Source organism: Erpetoichthys calabaricus, chromosome 4 (assembly GCF_900747795.2).
Source record: "Erpetoichthys calabaricus chromosome 4, fErpCal1.3, whole genome shotgun sequence".
Lineage (NCBI taxonomy): Eukaryota > Metazoa > Chordata > Cladistia > Polypteriformes > Polypteridae > Erpetoichthys > Erpetoichthys calabaricus.
Genome location: NC_041397.2, coordinates 250,936,917 through 250,954,376, shown reverse-complemented (window position 1 = coordinate 250,954,376; position 17,460 = coordinate 250,936,917). Strand labels below are relative to the sequence as shown.

General features: G+C 40.5%; 1 protein-coding gene across 3 annotated transcripts in view; it reads left to right on the top strand.

Annotated features, from left to right (window-relative positions):
- The window catches only part of arhgap20 (Rho GTPase activating protein 20), a 138,571-nt gene extending 129,790 nt beyond the window's left edge, over positions 1–8,781 (top strand). For all 3 annotated transcript variants that reach the window (XM_028800609.2, XM_051926173.1, XM_051926174.1), the window contains exons 14-15: positions 1,259–1,373; positions 6,491–8,781. In XM_028800609.2, coding sequence (XP_028656442.1) covers positions 1,259–1,373; positions 6,491–8,292 — 1,917 coding nt within the window. In that variant the 3' untranslated portion in view covers positions 8,293–8,781. The remainder of the gene's footprint in view (positions 1–1,258; positions 1,374–6,490) is intronic.
- Positions 8,782–17,460: the final 8,679 nt, after the last annotated feature.

The window sequence follows — 17,460 nt, the reverse complement described above, 5'->3', positions numbered from 1 at the left end:
CATACATATTACATCTCGTATGAATTCCGTAGCTCATGGACCAACCCCTATACTTTTCTAAGGAATTACTTATTTCTATTATTAGGTTTTGATGCATTGTTGTCTGTTAGAAATTTTGGGGTGAATTCAATGTTGCCCTGTGACAGGTGAAAATAACTGAGGATCACTGTATGATTGGGCATCAGTGAATGAAAAACTATAGTGATAGGTCACTGAAATAAAATGGTCCTTATAACGGAAGAAAATAGTATGTTGATTCATGAAGGTTTGGCTTTTTTATTTTTTTTAATATTATTTTACTATTTTTTATTTTTATTTTAGGTAGGACGTTGCCCAGTGCCCTCTACAGACTAGCTGCCACTGGTCCCCCCCAAATCCATTTCAGCATTTTCCTCCTGTATGACAGTGTCTCCCTTCTTGTATTTATAACTGATGAACCTTTTACCCACATGTAGCACTTCACAGTTTTCTACATTGAACAGCATTTTCCCAGTAATCACTCAGTTCTGAAATGTGTTCGTCTTTTTTAATTTTTTTGCTGCCTTCTCTGTGTCTTCCATTTCTCCAGTTTCAGAATCCCACAATTGTATTTCTGGACTAAAACCAAACCATGAAATTCAAAGAACTCTCTGTAGATTTCTGCAATAAAATTGTGATGTGGTATAGATCAGGGCAAGGGTATAAAACCATTTCTAAAGCTTTAAGTGTTCCCAGGAGCACAGTGGCCTCAATAAACATGAAATTGTAGGTATATGTGTATGCTTCTGTGCACTTCACCTCCTCCTTACCCAACATCTTACTGATTAAATAATAAGAGAACTATTTAACCAGTTTTCTTCTAACTTGCTTTTTGTAATATTTAATCTCAAATTTAAGAGCTGCTGTCCTGTATTTGTAGCTGTCTGAGATATATGGCTCGATAGAGTGTCATTTTTTGTCTTATCTCCTTACTCATTCACTGAGCCTATCTATTATTATACTGTCTTTGATTTATATTTAATATTAGCCTTTATTATATGAATTATTCTTTTATATCTCCTGTATTGCTTCTCAGTCGTTACCCATTTAAATGTTTATACCAGTTTATTTCACTGATATGAAATATTCATGTTATTAAGCTGGCTTATGCTTTATAATCCAAATCCTTATTACTAAGCCATATTGCCAATTGCAAAAGCTCTTTTAAACAGAACAAATGAGAACTGGTCAATGAGAAAAATCAACAAACATGACACTTAACACTCTTGTTTTGCCATAGGTCTCCACGATTGTCCAGTTTATGATTGAAAACTGTTGCAAGATTTTTGGAGAAGACCTTTTGCTGCTTTTTGAAAGCATTCCCAAGAAATGCAACAGCAGTGATCAAGGCTCAGGTAATAAATGGACTCTTCTTTCTTGGTTGTTGGCTTCATGTTGATGGACAACACTTATTATTTTGTGCACATGTACATACTGAGTGCCTCTTACAGATTCCAGTTGGTACTTGATATGTGCATCCATAATAAGCATTAATTTCACACATCTTCTTCTTTCAGCTGCTCCCGTTAGGGGTTGCCACAGTGGATCATCTTCTTCCATATCTTTCTGTCCTCTGCATCTTGTTCTGTTACACCCATCACCTGCATGTCCTCTCTCACCACATCCATAAACCTTCTCTTAGGCCTTCCTCTTTTCCTCTTCCCTGGCAGCTCTATCCTTAGCATCCTTCTCCCAATATACCCAGCATCTCTCCTCTGCACATGTCCAAACCAGCGCACTCTCGTCTCTCTGACTTTGTCTCCCAACCGTCCAACTTGAGCTGACCCTCTAATGTACTCATTTCTAATCCTATCCATCCTCGTCACACCCAGTGCAAATCTTAGCATCTTTAACTCTGCTACCTCTAGCTCTGTCTCCTGCTTTCTGGTCAGTGCCGCCGTCTCCAGCCCATATAACATAGCTGGTCTCACTACCGTCCTGTAGACCTTCCCTTTCACTCTTGCTGATACCCGTCTAGCACAAATTACTCCTGACACTCTTCTCCACCCATTCCACCCTGCCTGCACTCTCTTTTTCACCTCTCTTCCACAATCCCCATTACTCTGTACTGTTGATCCCAAGTATTTAAACTCATCCACTTTCACTAACTCTACTCCCTGCATCCTCACCATTCCACTGACCTCCCTCTCATTTACACACATGTATTCTATCTTGTTCCTACTGGCCTTCATTCCTCTCCTCTCCTCTCTAGAGCATGTCTCCACCTCTCCAGGATCTCTTCAACCTGCTCCCTACTATCGCTACAGATCACAATGTCATCAACAAACAACATAGTCCACAGGGACTCCTGTCTAATCTAATCTATCAACCAGAGTGCATCCGTCACTCCTACCGCAGATGTCACCACTGTCACACTTCCCTCGTACATATCCTGTACAACTCTTACGTACTTCTCTGCCACTCCCGACTTCCTCATACAATACCACAGCTTCTCTTGAGGCACCCTGTCATATGCTTTCTCCAGGTCCACAAAGACACAATGCAACTCCTTCTGGCCTTCTCTAAACCTCCATCAACATCCTCAGAGCAAACATTGCATCTGTGGTGCTCTTTCCTGGCATGACACCATACTACTGCTCACTAATTATCACCTCACTTCTTAACCTAGCTTCCACTACTCTTTCCCATAACTTCATGCTGTGGCTCATCAATTTTATTCCCCTGTAGTTACTGCAGTCCTGCACATCCCCCTTATTCTTAAATATCGGCACCAGTACACTTCTTCTCCACTCCTCAGGCATCCTCTCACTTTCCAAGATTCCATTAAACAATCTGGTTAAAAACTCCACTGCCATCTCTCCTAAACACCTCCATGCTTCCATAGGTATGTCATCTGGACCAACGGTTTTTCCATTTTTCATCCTCTTCATAGCTGTCCTTACTTCCATCCTTTTGGCAAAATCCACTATCCTCTGACCTTCTTCATTCCTCTCCTTGACACCATACCTACCCATCACCTCCTCATCTCCACTGTTCCCTTCACCAACATGCCCATTGAAATCCACTCCAATAACCACTTTCTGTCCCTTGGGTACACTGTTCATCACTTCATCCAACTCACTCCAAAAATCTTCTTTCTCACCCACTGCACACCCAACTTGCGGTACATATGCACTAACAACATTCATCATCACACCTCCAGTTTCCAGCTTCATAATCATTACTCTGCCTGACACTCTTTTCACCTCCAAAACACTCTTGACATACTGTTTCTTCAGAATAACCCCTACCCCATTTCTCCTCCCATCCACACCATGATAGAATAATTTGAATCCACCTCCAATCCACCTGGCCTTACTCCCCTTCCATTTAGTCTCTTGCACGCACAATATATCAACCATCCTTCTCTCCATCATATCTGCTAACTATCACCCCTTACCAGTCATACTGCCAACATTCAAAGTTCCCACCCTCAGTTCCACTCTCTTTACTTTCCTCCTCTCCTCCTGCCTCCGGACACGTCTCCCTCCTCTTCTTCTCCGGCCAACAGTAGCCCAATTTCCGCCAGCACCCTGTTGGCTAACAGTACTGGTGACGGTCATTGTTAACCTGGGGCTCAACCAATCCGGTATGGAAATTTGTATTGTTGTCTGCATATTGATTTAGCAAAATGTTACACCGGATGCCCTTCCTGACGTACCCCTCCCCCTTTATTCGGGCTTGGGACCGGCTTGAAGAAACACACTGGTTTGTGCATCCACTGTGGCTGGGTTAAGCATTCATTTCACACATCACTGGTTAATATTTTTTGCTAAACAGTATTGGCCTGCATGTGATTCGGTATGTTCGACCAGTTTTTTCAAATTCTAGACACCAGGGAGATAAGTAGAGAGGGTTAGTATTAGGAAGGGCTATAAAACCTTAATCCAGACCAGTCACTTCTGCAGCATATTGAACACCCCTAATTCTAGTGCTTATGTCATATAGAAACGTTTCATTTGATTTATTTCAAAAATAGAATATAATTTTTATTTACTCTAAATATCCCCAAGACATCACATTTTCATAATGTATTTGTCATTTTGCAGCTGTCATGACAGTAACATGTCCAAGGCAGTGCAAAAAGGTTACCCCGTGACCATTTCACATTCCTCTGTGACAAGCCTGAAAATTCTATCAGAAGCATTATTAATGACAGCAAGAAAATTTCAAAGGATTCATCCAGATTTGGTTGACTGTGCTTTGTTTGGAAAGAGTAATCTGAGAATGAGTTCACAAGGATGTATCGATAAATTCTGGCAGACATGCTTTATCCATTGATCCTGTTTTTGGTCACAATTGCCATGTTCAGTTTTTCTAAGGATCATTTCTTTCTCCCTTACATTATTCATAATTTGTCCAAAAATGTTTAGCGGTTATACTAATGATGAATCTAGTGTGCTGCTGTTGAGGCTATTTATTTTTTACCTACTATTTTTGATTTATTTTACTGAATAATGCAATAATGAAGGCATTTTTTTAGTATTTTCATCTGATTGATTTGTCTCTCCTAGATTCTGTTTATTCAGTTTTTTTCTGTAATACCTCACTTGAAATGTCTTAATTTTCCGTGTTTGCTGATTCACCACTCACAGCCAAAGTAGCCACACATATTATTAAAAGGAACTTTAGCTGCCTTGTATCAGCCTTGTATACATCGGGGCACCTGGAATTATTTTGAAAGGTGTCATACTCAACTAACTAATAAAACTAATGGCCAAATATACATTTTTGTCATACATTACAGCATTACATGACTTTTGCACACATTCGTGTTAAGGGAGTCATGTAATGTGACATACCCAGTGACTCACTCCAAGCAAATCAAAGAAATTTGATTTTGTCTTTAATCGTAGGGGTAGGCTGAATGCATGTAAGCTAACAACCATTGAATGCTCACTTGGAAGTATAATGCATATAATGCTGCAACAAGAATAAGGAACATGAAATCTGGACCTTGCAATTAAAAAAGAAGCTTGTGTGTCTGATGTCGCATGCTTTAACTATGACACACAATCAAGAAAAAAAATTTGGACATGAGCGTCAGTAGGCTTTGCGCCCTAGGAACCAACTACCCAAAGTATTCTATATAACATTTCAGCAATTTTTTACCACTCTGATGCTGATCTTTCAAATCATAAAATACGTCATTATGATAGCAATTGATGATAAACATTCATAATTACTTGCAGAATTACAGTATTTGAGGGTTTCCCGAGAATGCCTCTTTCTCTTGCAAGATTTGGCTTAAAAATTAATCAGCACATTGTCATCTCATAACAGACTTAAGTTTTGAGTTTGGTATTTTTCCATCCAACCATTTTAGCTCTAGACTGTCCTCAAGAAACTGTGACACACAGACAGATGCATGCCCATCATTAAGATATTGATGATTTCGGTATCAGAGGACCCTAAAATGTCAAGATCCATCAAAAACCAGAGATCGAAATTTTTGATGAATCTAAAGCTTTCGCTCCTCCCCCAAATAGACAACAGGTCATGGTGGGTGGCGCAAAGCGAAAAAGGGCTGAGTTTGCGGCTGAGCTTACCGTGGCTGTTAACCCTTCGTATAGAACCAAATCCCTCAGGTAGCATGCTATTGGAGGTCAGAAAAAGGGGTGAGTACAACTGTGTCGGTAAGTCATCACTCAGTCAGTAAAGGTGACATTGGCAACGATTTTCAGTCATTTAAACTGACATGGTCTGGCAATGAGATCACTAAGTGGGTTCAAAAAAATCTGAATTTCATTTCATTTCATCTGTATGAAAATGTGCTGTATAAATAAATGTTGTTGTTGAGAAACCCCATAACTAGAAGTCATGTAATGTGACATCGGCTTTAGACTAATTATCTGTAAGGGGATATAACAGTCATCCACTGCAGACAAGAGTCTTTTACTGAAACAAATACGTCAACACTAACCATTCTTGCACAATCAAAGATTTATCTGCAAACTGGATGACCAGGAAGTGTGTGACTCTGCACTTTTATTCGGTCGGTCCAATGAGGTCAGTAACCCAAACCTCTGGGTGTTGTTGTGCAGAAATGCCAAAGGAATTACTGCTCATAATGGTGGCATGCAATAATAAAAAGATGGCATCAGGGAAAGAATGCAAAATATATACTGTATATCCATTCTAAAACAGGATTCTAGTTGGAAAATGATGATAGAAATTGTTTTTTTAAAAAAAACTATAATAAGACATAGAGATCTACAAAAAGGGTTCAGATGAATGTGCAAAAAATGTAAATGTAAAAATGCTTTAGCCCTAACGTAGCTTTAGGCCAATTAACCTTTCTGATACAACGTTGTTGATTGATCAAAATGGTTTTGGTTGGGTAGACATAAAGTGTTAATTCATCACAATGGATTCTGCAATGGCTGTTGGCACTCTGATGGAAGTTTGAAACAGAATTTTTAAGTGACATTCAGTAACAATGACATTCTTTTCTCTCTTTCTCTCCCTCTAGATGTTTCTTCATTTCAAATGAATGACTCCTCATATGACAGTTTGGAGAATGAGCTCAATGATGATGGTGACTGTGCTTTTTCAGAGTTAAGAAGTAAATGTGGCCAAGACAACCGTAGCCGAGACTCTGTTATCACCTTAAGTGACTGTGATGTAGAACAGACAGAGGCAGAGCGTGTTTATGTGAAGCTTCCCCCTTTGTCAACAACCAGAAGGTTTTCACCAGAGACCGAAGAAATCAAGGGAGTGTGTGAATGTATAGAAAAGGATACTGTGGCTCCAAAGGTTTCAAGGAGACATAGGCGATGCTCTGAGCCCAGTATCTGCCTCTTGACGTCTGACAATGGGGAGCAATTTGAACAACACGAGGCTGTTTTGAGAAAAGCTAGCTACGATGCATTAATTGCTAGCAATGAAGAGAACTATCTAAAGCAGCTAAGATCTTTACAGCTGGAAGGCAGAGAGTTGATTAATCGAAGCATGAATATGGGTATTGACTTAAATAAGTTAAGTGTAAATTCCAGTTCCGAGAGAAAGGATGCTCAGAATGGTTCAAGACTCAAGATGAAGCCACCGCCTCCCCTCAGACTAAACCTCTGCCCAACCCCAAGCAGTTCCAGCTTGTCCTCCCCGGGAACCTCACCCTCGGGATCTTCTATGAGTTCCTTAGACAGTGCATTCTCTCAGTACTCTGACTATTCTGTTTTCACTCCCACGGAGACCTGTGTCCCCATCAGCTTTTTAACCCAGCAATCCACAAGCCCAAGCTTGTGCTCACCATTTTCCCAGCATCACTCAGATTCCTCCTCATGTTCATCCCCTGTGCTAGAAAATAATTATGCTATTTGTTGTTCAAAGGAAGGCCCCGACTGGATGTTGCAGAAAAGCCCACTGACCCTCCACCCCAACTCGTGGCTAAAGAACAGCACTCCATCGAGCCGAAGTTGGTCTCTTCGAAACAAAGAGCTGAGAAGTAAACAGGAAGAGAAAAGTAAAGGTTTGGGCAGGACACACTTTGTTGAGGACGTGAAACCTCAAGGTAAACTAACTGATAGTTTTAGTGAAGACGAACCTTATAATAAAGACACCTCATATGAAGTGGGCAGAAGGCATTTCAGCAGATTACCTTCATACCAGGAAGCTGTTCATCAAGCTCAACAGAAGAATATCAATGTCCCCTTCTACCAACTGCAAGGGAGGGAAAAGGAATCAACTGCAATAGCTGTTCCAATGACCAGTAAAGCTGGAAGCCATTTAAGCACAAGGAAAGTGGTCAAGAACACTGTTTCATTGAGGCCACCAATGCTCAAATTTGAAAAATGTTCATCATCAGAAAAAAATATTGTCAAAATCCCACAAGCTATGTTTTATGGGCAAAGTTCCTCTTTGCATGTTTACCCTACGAGGAGGCAACACTCTCGTTCATTTACATTAGCAGAAGAATGCCAAAAAAGTGCAGCTGTCCGACGTTGCTCAGAACCAGGTACTGCTCGTCACTCACCTACTGCTCAGAAGGTCAAATTTGAACTACCACAGCGCTCTCAGAGCCATAAACTCAAGACCTCCAGTGACACAGAACCTTCAAATGACAATCCTGATCCTAAATTTGCCTTGTCGCCAGCTGCAAATCAGGCTGTTCAGGAGTACTTCCTCCAGACTGACATGGAGAACTGTGTGCAGAAGGCACAGGAGGTAACTCGTGCCGTCATTCAAAGCAAGCGGGAGTGGCAGAGTAAGAGATGCAGTGATCCAAAGTTTGAAGACTTCGATCAGCTGTTGTTTGCGGAAGAGTCGTATGTCTAGATGCAAATTGGAAAGTCAGAAACTACTACATGTAAATGTATCTGTAAATAGGGCAATGTTCACACAGCCCATACAGCTTTACCTTTTCTGTTGTGAATATATAAACCTTGGAGACAGTTACAGTTTAATATTAGTAACAATGAATATTTATAAAAATGTTCCCCTTATATGTACATTGTATTGTCGATGGCTTTGTTGTAAATAGAATTGTTTATCACTGCTGCCAAATGAAAAATTGTATGATGTTTTATTGTGATATGTTAAAGAACTTTTTAATATATACATATCTATATATATATATGTAGATATTTTATTTTCCAAAGCATTTTGAATATTGCTGTATTATTACTGTATCTAAATGTATAAACCCTACAATTATGTGTATGGTTATTGTGGAATCAGGAAGAAAAGTTGCGTATTTTTGTACTTACAAGTTTTCTGCAGACTCATGAAGTTATATTTACTGCAATAAAAAGTATTCACGTCATAGTCCTACATTTATTTAGTACCCAACATAAAGACAGAAAAAATTCATATCTCACCTCTAAATAATGTATTCTGTAATTAATGAGGCCATGGCTGAATCAGCATTTATATAGTGTCTTTCATGACAAATGGTATTCTAAACACAGTTTAAAATATAGGCAGACATTTTCTTATACACAATAGCATGATCTATTAGGAAGGCTAGAAAATGAATGGACGATAGTATTGTCTGGGTGTTTGAATCTGAGGTCGCGCAGCTTCCAGTTCAAGCCATTTGCCAAAAAGAAATGTCAGAGAATAGCATAGGCTCCTTCTTGGACTGAAAGGTGCAACTTGTTGGGAAAGAATCAAAGAAACACTCAAAACCTTGGTGTCAGGACATACAGAAGCTAAGAGAAAGCTCTGACAGATGAATAATAACCTAACATTAATAACACAATCTGCTAGCTTCAGGAACAAACTCTGGATGGGATTCTGGTCCCATCACACAGTCCACTCATGCAAACATGCATGGTCAGCTTTGGCCATGTCACGTTAAATCAGTGATTTTCAGACATTCAGCCTTCATTTACTTAATTTTAATGAGTTGGAGGCAGCCACAATATGCAGTTGTCAAGGACAGCCATGCAGTATGACATAACCAGCAACGCAACTCAACTCACTCTGCCAAAATCAGATAGGTTTGAGTCATATGGGTGGGCTCTGTTTTCATGAAAGTTGACAACCAATGAATTCTTATCCAGAAGTACAATACATAGAATGCTGCAACAAGAAATAAGGAACACACATGTTTTAGATCTCATAAACAATGGAGAAGCTCATTTGTGCTGGAAAAAATGGCAGAAATTGCAGCTAAATTTGCTGTACCTGTTAGCCCTTCATACAGCACTGGCTCTGTCAGGTAGCATACTATAGGCTGCCAGAAAAAGGCACAAGCAAAACTCTGGCTAGAAAAATGTGATATTCCCAGGATTTTTTCAATGTTAATTGACAAGATAAACGATAGCGGTTGGCAAGTCTGACATACCCAAAAACCAGAAGTTGTAGAATGTGACATGGGCTTTATAGAGAGACAATTTAGGGTCACCAGTTACTGTAATACAAATGTCTTTGGTATGTAGGAAGAAAATCAGAATACCCAGAGAAAAGACCCATGTGATGTGGAGAGAATGAGTAAGTGGGCAAAAAAGTGAAAGAAATGGGAGTACAATGAAAGAGAAAGCAAGGGAGGCCACAATGGAGTTGGGTGGATAAAGTAAAAGGGCTTGAATGGCGATGAGGTGCAGGTCTGGGCTGTTTGGGGAAGGTAGATCAAGTATATCGATCCCACATAGAAGTGGAAAAGGATGAAGACGAAGAAGAACAAAAGAACCTAGGCAGGCAAAAAGTAGTGGCTGGATCTGAAATTCAAGCTCAGGCCAGTAAATCTGAAAAGGTAGCAGAACTAGTCACTATACCACAAGGACACCTGGATAGCAGAGGTCTTTTCATGATTCATGATTTGATTTTTTTTTAAATTGTAAGAAAAATATTCAAAAACATTGGAAGATGTTAGAAGATGGCTTACAAATTTAAAGTCACACATTTAGAAATAACCTGTGAAGATTATTCAGTTTTTAGTGTTGCAACACTGCTACCTATTGGCATCATCCAGAATCTGCAATAAAATGGTGCTGGGCCTCTGATTGTAAAGCATAACAAAACATTCTTAAACCCACTTAATCCAATTCAGGGTCACAGGGGGCTGAATGTAAATCAAAAGACTTTTATTTATGATGGCATGGAGGATTAAAATATGAAAACACATTTGGTACAAAATGGCAGTGTGCTTACCATAAGTTGGCCTTCCAGGTCATGTTTCATCACAATTTGACTTCAACTACATTATTTTAAGATTTACTCCTTGAAGCCTGGGATCTGTTTATTGATTTTATCCTTCTCTGATCCTTTACATTTCTTTTGATGGTCACTTGAACAATGCTTGAATATTTATAAGACACCAACAGTCAGTTTTGTCACTAGTTAATCCGAACCAATGTCATTTTCATCATTAACCGCCAGTAATGCTCTATGCTCCTTGGACCAGAGTGCAATTACACCGTGGGGATCTTGTAGTTCATGACCAGGCAAAACCAGGGTGGTAGAGAGAAACAGAGACAAAGTAGATGTAGAAAAATATTAAAACTGTTTACTCTATCCAGTGCCAAAAAATCAGTCATGTGTCAGCAATCAGTTATGAATAAAATGAGTTCAAGTGCAATGACAGGTCAGGTCAGGCCAGGTTGGGGAGCATACGCTGGTACAGCATGTTGCTGCACCCACCATACAACAAAACAGCTCGGGATCCTGGTCCAGTCCCACTCTCCAGAAATGACCATCTATTTACCACAGCCAGGTGTTACGTGGGTGTACCCTTGGCTAAGTGCAGCCGCTTGGGTCCTCAACAATAAGGATCCTACGAGCTGGATCACCCTCGGGGAATCAGACAACATAGCTGTAGCACTGTAACTGACGCTTCCTCACAATTTAGTTAATGTGTCTTATTCGGGACTCTGTGACACAAAATCAAACCAGCAGTATCTAAGAATTCTCCAAAGAGACACAGTACAAAAGGAGTCCAATCTTCATCTTAGGTCATTGAGTACCATTCATGTCTCACAACTGTATAGCAAAACAGGAAGTACCAGGACTCTAAAGACTTGGAACTTTATCCTTTTGCCTAGATATCCAGAGTGCCGCACGCTTTCCAGTGACCTCATGACCACACCATCCTCTCCCAATCCATCTACTGACTTCATAAGAAGAGTCACTAGAGACATGAATGTTGCTGCTGAGATAAGGAAATCTCTCTGAGGTTGACACTCTCTCCACATACAGACAAACTGCTGATGCTGACAGCTAATGACCAAGAGGTCATTAAAGGCCTGGACCTTGGTTTTTATCCAGGACACTCACAAGCCCTGACACTCAGACTCTTCACTCAGTCTCCCAAGAGCCCAGATCAGAACCTCCATTGACTCCATAAAGATCACAGCATCATTGGCAAAGTCAAGATCAGTGAATCTCTCTTCACCAACAGATGCCCCACAGCTTCTAGACCTCATGACCCTGCCCAACATCCAGTACTTGCAAACATTGAACAGAGTAGCAAGAACACACCCCGATGAACCCCAGAATCGACTGGGAAAAACGCAGAGGTTCTGCCTCCAATCTTTACAGCACTTACAGTACCAGTGTACAGCATGATATCCAGCCACATTGAGGAGATCCCGCAAAGTCTCAGGAAATCCCATAGGACAGCTCGATCAACTGAATCAAACGCTTTACAAAAATCAACAAAGGCTGCAAAGAAACTTTGACAATATTCACGTTTGCACTCAATGAGAAACCCTCTACTGAGGGCGCAATGACACCATCCAAAAATTATAAATGCAAATAGAAGCGAAAATATACAGTCCAAAATAATAAGAAAATCCAAATCTTTTCAATTCCTTCTATAATTAAAGCTGTTCAAGGAAAAGAATCACAAAAAGAAAAATAAAACTACACACATCAATAAAAATAAGCCAACAGCTAGCACACTATGCAACCCCAGCATCCACCTCTACTTTATGGAAGTTTAACAGCAGACACTGCACTACCATCTCTCCAACAGAGCACTCAGAAGGTCACTAGAACGAGAAGACAAAAAAATGAACAGCCTCTAGTGGCTACAGTGTCATTTTATATGTCTGTGGGATTTCTGCAACCAATCCCAGACGATGAATTTCAGATTTCTTCCAATGAGTCTACACATCGCTACACTGGTGACCAAGGGCATATCCACTATTAGGACATTCTTGGTGTACTGTACATCCAGGAGGTCACAACAGCAAGAGACTTTTTTGCTAAACCTCCCTAACACCCTGTTCATTTACACAATCGAGTATCTGTGTGCCGAAATGATTGGGGGTGATGAAACGATTAAGTCTTTTGTCGAAATCAAAAGTGAGAAATACCGCACTGCACTAAGCGCCCAAGTATCTACACACTGCATTGTTACAAGTATGATCAGCTCAATGTTAAGGAGCCAAGTCACACAGGAGCCTGTAGAAGTCTTAATTTACCCTTGTTTGCTAAATGTGCTTAAATCAGGAAGAAACTGACTATATTATGGGGTTCAGACTCTTGTGTGCCTGCATGCCAACACGCAAATGAATCAACCATCCTAACTTTCCTACACTCTACTCAGGTAACTTTCCTGCACTTTCTCTTGGCCCTAAATTCACTCACAGCCTCTACTTTCCAGCAACTATCCATCCATCCATTTTCCAATCCACTGAATCCGAACACAGGGTCACGGGGGTCTGCTGGAGCCAATCCCAATCAACACAGGGCACAAGGCAGGAACCAATCCTGGGCGGGATGCCAACCCACCACAGTTCCAGCAACTAATCTGATGCTATTTACAGAGGTGGAGTAACACTAGGATGTTGGCACCTCCACCCTCGGGCACGCACACAGCAAGGCAAACCATCTGAACCCATGTGACCACCTGAATGCATTTTTTTTTTATAATTTTATTAATTTTATTGTAATCATTCATACAAATCGATCAATTTTTACAAAAAGTAGGATTGAAAAACAAGTCGACCCCCACCCCTGAGAGAGAGAGCATGGCCAACGGGGTAAAACTTAAGGCTTGTAAACATACCTAAATTGATGAGTTTAATAGGCCAGTAGAGATGAATGGAGAAGAAAAAGAAATGTGGAGATAACTGCTTCCTCGGTGCTTTAAGAGCTTATTCTAAAATTTTATTGATTACATCCTGCCAGGTTTTAAAAAAACTCTGTACAGATCCTCTAACTGAGTATTTGATTTTTTCCAATTTCAAATAGTATAAAACATTGGTTTCCCACTGACTTAAAAGAGGAGAGTTAGGATTCTTCCAGTTTAGCAAAATAAGTCTGCGTGCCAAAAGTGTAGTGAATGCAATCACCGTTTGTTTGTCCTTCTCCACTTTAAACTCATCTGGAAGAACACCAAACACAGCTGTTAATGGGTAAGGAGGGATTGTGACACGAAGGCTGTCTGAAAGGCACTTAAAAAGTTTGGCCCAAAATGATGTTAATTTAGCGCAGGCCCAAAACATGTCATCCAGTGAGGCTGGGACTTGATTGCAGCCTTTGCAGGTTGGATATTGCCCTGGAAACATTTTGGACAGTTTTAGGCGAGACAGATGTGCTCGATATATAACTTTGAGTTGAATAATTGTATGCTTTGCGCATATGGACCGCGAGTGAAGTCTCTGCATTACTACTTTCCACTCCTTTTCTGATATATTGATTAAGAGATCTTTTTCTCATTGTCCTCTTGGATCTTTCAAAGGGAGGGACTGTAAAATAATTTTATATATTGCAGAGATGGTGTCTAAGTCCTTGAAATTGAGCAATATTTTTTCCAGCATGGACGAGGGTGCAAGATGAGGAAAATCGGGCAGGTTCTGTTTAACAGAGTTCCTAATTTGAAGATAGTGAAAGAAATGTGTAGCTGGAAAGTTAAATTTGGAACGTAATTGTCCATAGGATGCAAAGATGTTGTCTATATAAAGATCTCTAAGCATTTTAATCCCAAATTTTTTCCAAATATTAAAAACTGCATATGTTTGTGAGGGTTGAAAGAGGTGGTTCTCTTGCAGAGGTGCCACAGATAAAAGCTTCTCCATCTTAAAATGCTTTCTACATTGGTTCCATGAAGCACAATTGGGTTGTTAGTATATTGCCAATAACTTGCATTTATTGGGGCACAAAGCAGGGAATATAAAGAAGTACTGCAGGATTTTACTTCTATTGTGGACCAGGCCTGTGTATGTTCATCTATTTGTGTCCAGGTTTTTATAGCTTGTATGTTTGCTGCCCAGTAATAAAACTTAAAGTTAGGTAGAGCCATGCCACCTTCTGCCTTTGGTCTTTGTAGGGTCCTCTATGGATACGTGGATGTTTTGAGTTCCAAATAAATGAGGTTATTGTGGAATCTAATTGCTTAAAAAATGATTTATTGATGTATATTGGAATGTTTTGAAATAAAAAAGAAGCTTAGGAAGAATATTCATCTTAACAACATTAATTCTTCCAGCTAGAGTGAGATGAAGGGTTGACCATCTATGCAAGTCTTGCTTATTTTTTCCATACAGACGGCAAAATTTTGTTGATAAAGAGTTTTGTATTTACTTGTGATATTTACCCCTAGGTATTTAAACTGATCTGCAATGATAAAAGGTATGGTGTCCAATCTAATATTATATGCTTGAGAATTCACTGGAAAGAGTACACTTTTATTCAGATTAATTCTGAGACCAGAGATCTTTTGAAATTCCGAAAAGGAAATAAAATTGAAAGTAGAATCTTTCTGTAAGTTTCTCTTTGATGATTACTCAAAAGATAGTCTCTCACTGTATTTTATAGAAGGACTAAAAGTCAGCCTAATTCAATAACCAGATATATATTCCAGCAGCAGCATATTGATAAAAAACAATATTAAAGAGTGATAAAAATGCAGGTATAACAGACAATAACTTTGTATATATTAACATTTACCCCCCAAAGTGGAATTGAAGAGTCGCATAGTGTGGGGGAGGAACGATCTCCTCAGTCTGTCAGTGGAGCAGGACAGTGACAGCAGTGAATTCTCCATGATTGACAGGAGCCTGCTCAGCGCCCGTGGCTCTGCCATGGATGTCAAACTGTTCAGCTCTGTGCCTACAATAGAGCCTGCTTTCCTCACCAGTTTGTCCAGGCATGAGGCGACCCTCTTCTTTATGCTGCCTCTCCAGCACACCACCATGTAGAAGAGGGCGCTCACAACAACTGTCTGATAGAACATCTGCAGCATCTTATTGCAGATGTTGAAAGACGCCAGCCTTCTAAGGAAGTATAGTTGGCTCTGTCCTCTCTTGCACAGAGCATCAGTATTGGCAGTCCAGTCCAATTTATCATCCAGCTGCACTCCTAGGTATTTATAGGTCTGCACCCTCTGCACACAGTCACCTCTGATGATCATGGGGTCCATGAGGGGCCTGGACCTCCTAAAATCCACTACCAGCTCCTTGGTTTTGCTGGTGTTCAGGTGTAGGTGGTTTGAGTCGCACCATTTAACAAAGTCCTTGATTAGGTCCCTATACTCCTCCTCCTGCCCACTCCTGATGCAGCCCATGATAGCAGTGTCGTCAGCGAACTTTTGCACATGGCAGGACTCCGCGTTGTGTTGGAAGTCTGATGTATATAGGCTGAACAGGACTGGAGAAAGTACAGTCCCCTGCAGCGCTCCTGTGTTGTTGACCACAATGTCAGACCTGCAGTTCCCGAGACGCACATACTGAGGTCTGTCTGTAAGATAGCCCACGATCCATGCCACCAGGTATGAATCTACTACCATTTCTGTCAGCTTGTCCCTAAGGAGCAGAGGTTGGATGGTGTTGAAGGCGCTAGAGAAGTCTAGAAACATAATTCTTACAGCACCACTGCCTCTGTCCAAGTGGAAGAGGGATCGGTGTAGCATACAGATGATGGCATCCTCCGCCCCCACCTTCTCCTGGTATGCGAACTGCAGAGGGTCGAGGGCGTGGCGGACCTGTGGCCTCAGGTGGTGAAGCAGCAGCCGCTCCATGGTCTTCATCACGTGACGTCAGAGCAACAGGCCGGAAGTCATTCAGCTCACTAGGATGTGATACCTTTGGGACTGGGGTGATGCAAGATGTTTTCCAAAGCCTTGGGACTCTTACGTGTTCCAGGCTCAGGTTGAAGATGCGCTGTAGAGGACTCCCCAGCTCCAACGCACAGGCCTTCAACAGTCATTCAAAATTTATCTGATAATCGACAAATGATAAATCATTACTCAAAAATATTATTGCAGTTTCTTTTACCCAGAATTCATGCACTAATTTCATGATTAGTGCTGAAATTTGAGGTATTATGGCCTTTTCCTGTTATGGAAGCCATTTTTGTGTACCATTGTCAGGGTCACGTCCTACGTTTCTAGGGGCTGGGTCTTGAATTAATCAGCAGACAGGAAAAAAGGTTAGCCTTTTGCTCTCACCCTTATCCAATCTGCAGATAAAACCTTCTTTACCTTTTTGAATTCTCTTGTGATTTTTTTTTGTGTATTGACTGTGATTTTTGCCTCTCATCTGGAATTTGGCCGCTTCATTTTATTTTTATTTTTGCTTGTTTTGCCTTTTGCACGTATCTCCCGGTTTAACTCAAGAAACTAGATATCTGTTTTCCTTCCCTATGAAGCACATACCAAACACATAAGAGTTTTGCTTTTGATCCAATCCTGGATAACTCGGGTCTGACCTTTATGTGGTTGCATCAGTGACATCACAAGTTTCTCAAGCTGGAATATTAATGTCTTAAAAACAGATCCAAACATATTTTAGAAGCACAGATGAATTCTGCATGCTTCAAAACTATAATGTGAAAGTAAAAGAAACAAAAACACACTGTGAAAGATAGAGGCACTGTCGACCCCTTGAACCCTCAGACCAGACCTCAGACACCAGATAAAAGTCCAATATGACTTTATTTTATAATAATTATGTGCACCAAGCACACTCCACTCCACTATACTCATAAATAACACAATAATAAATCAATAATCAATCAATCCTCCATTCCCACAGTCTTTTATAGTCCATGACCCGG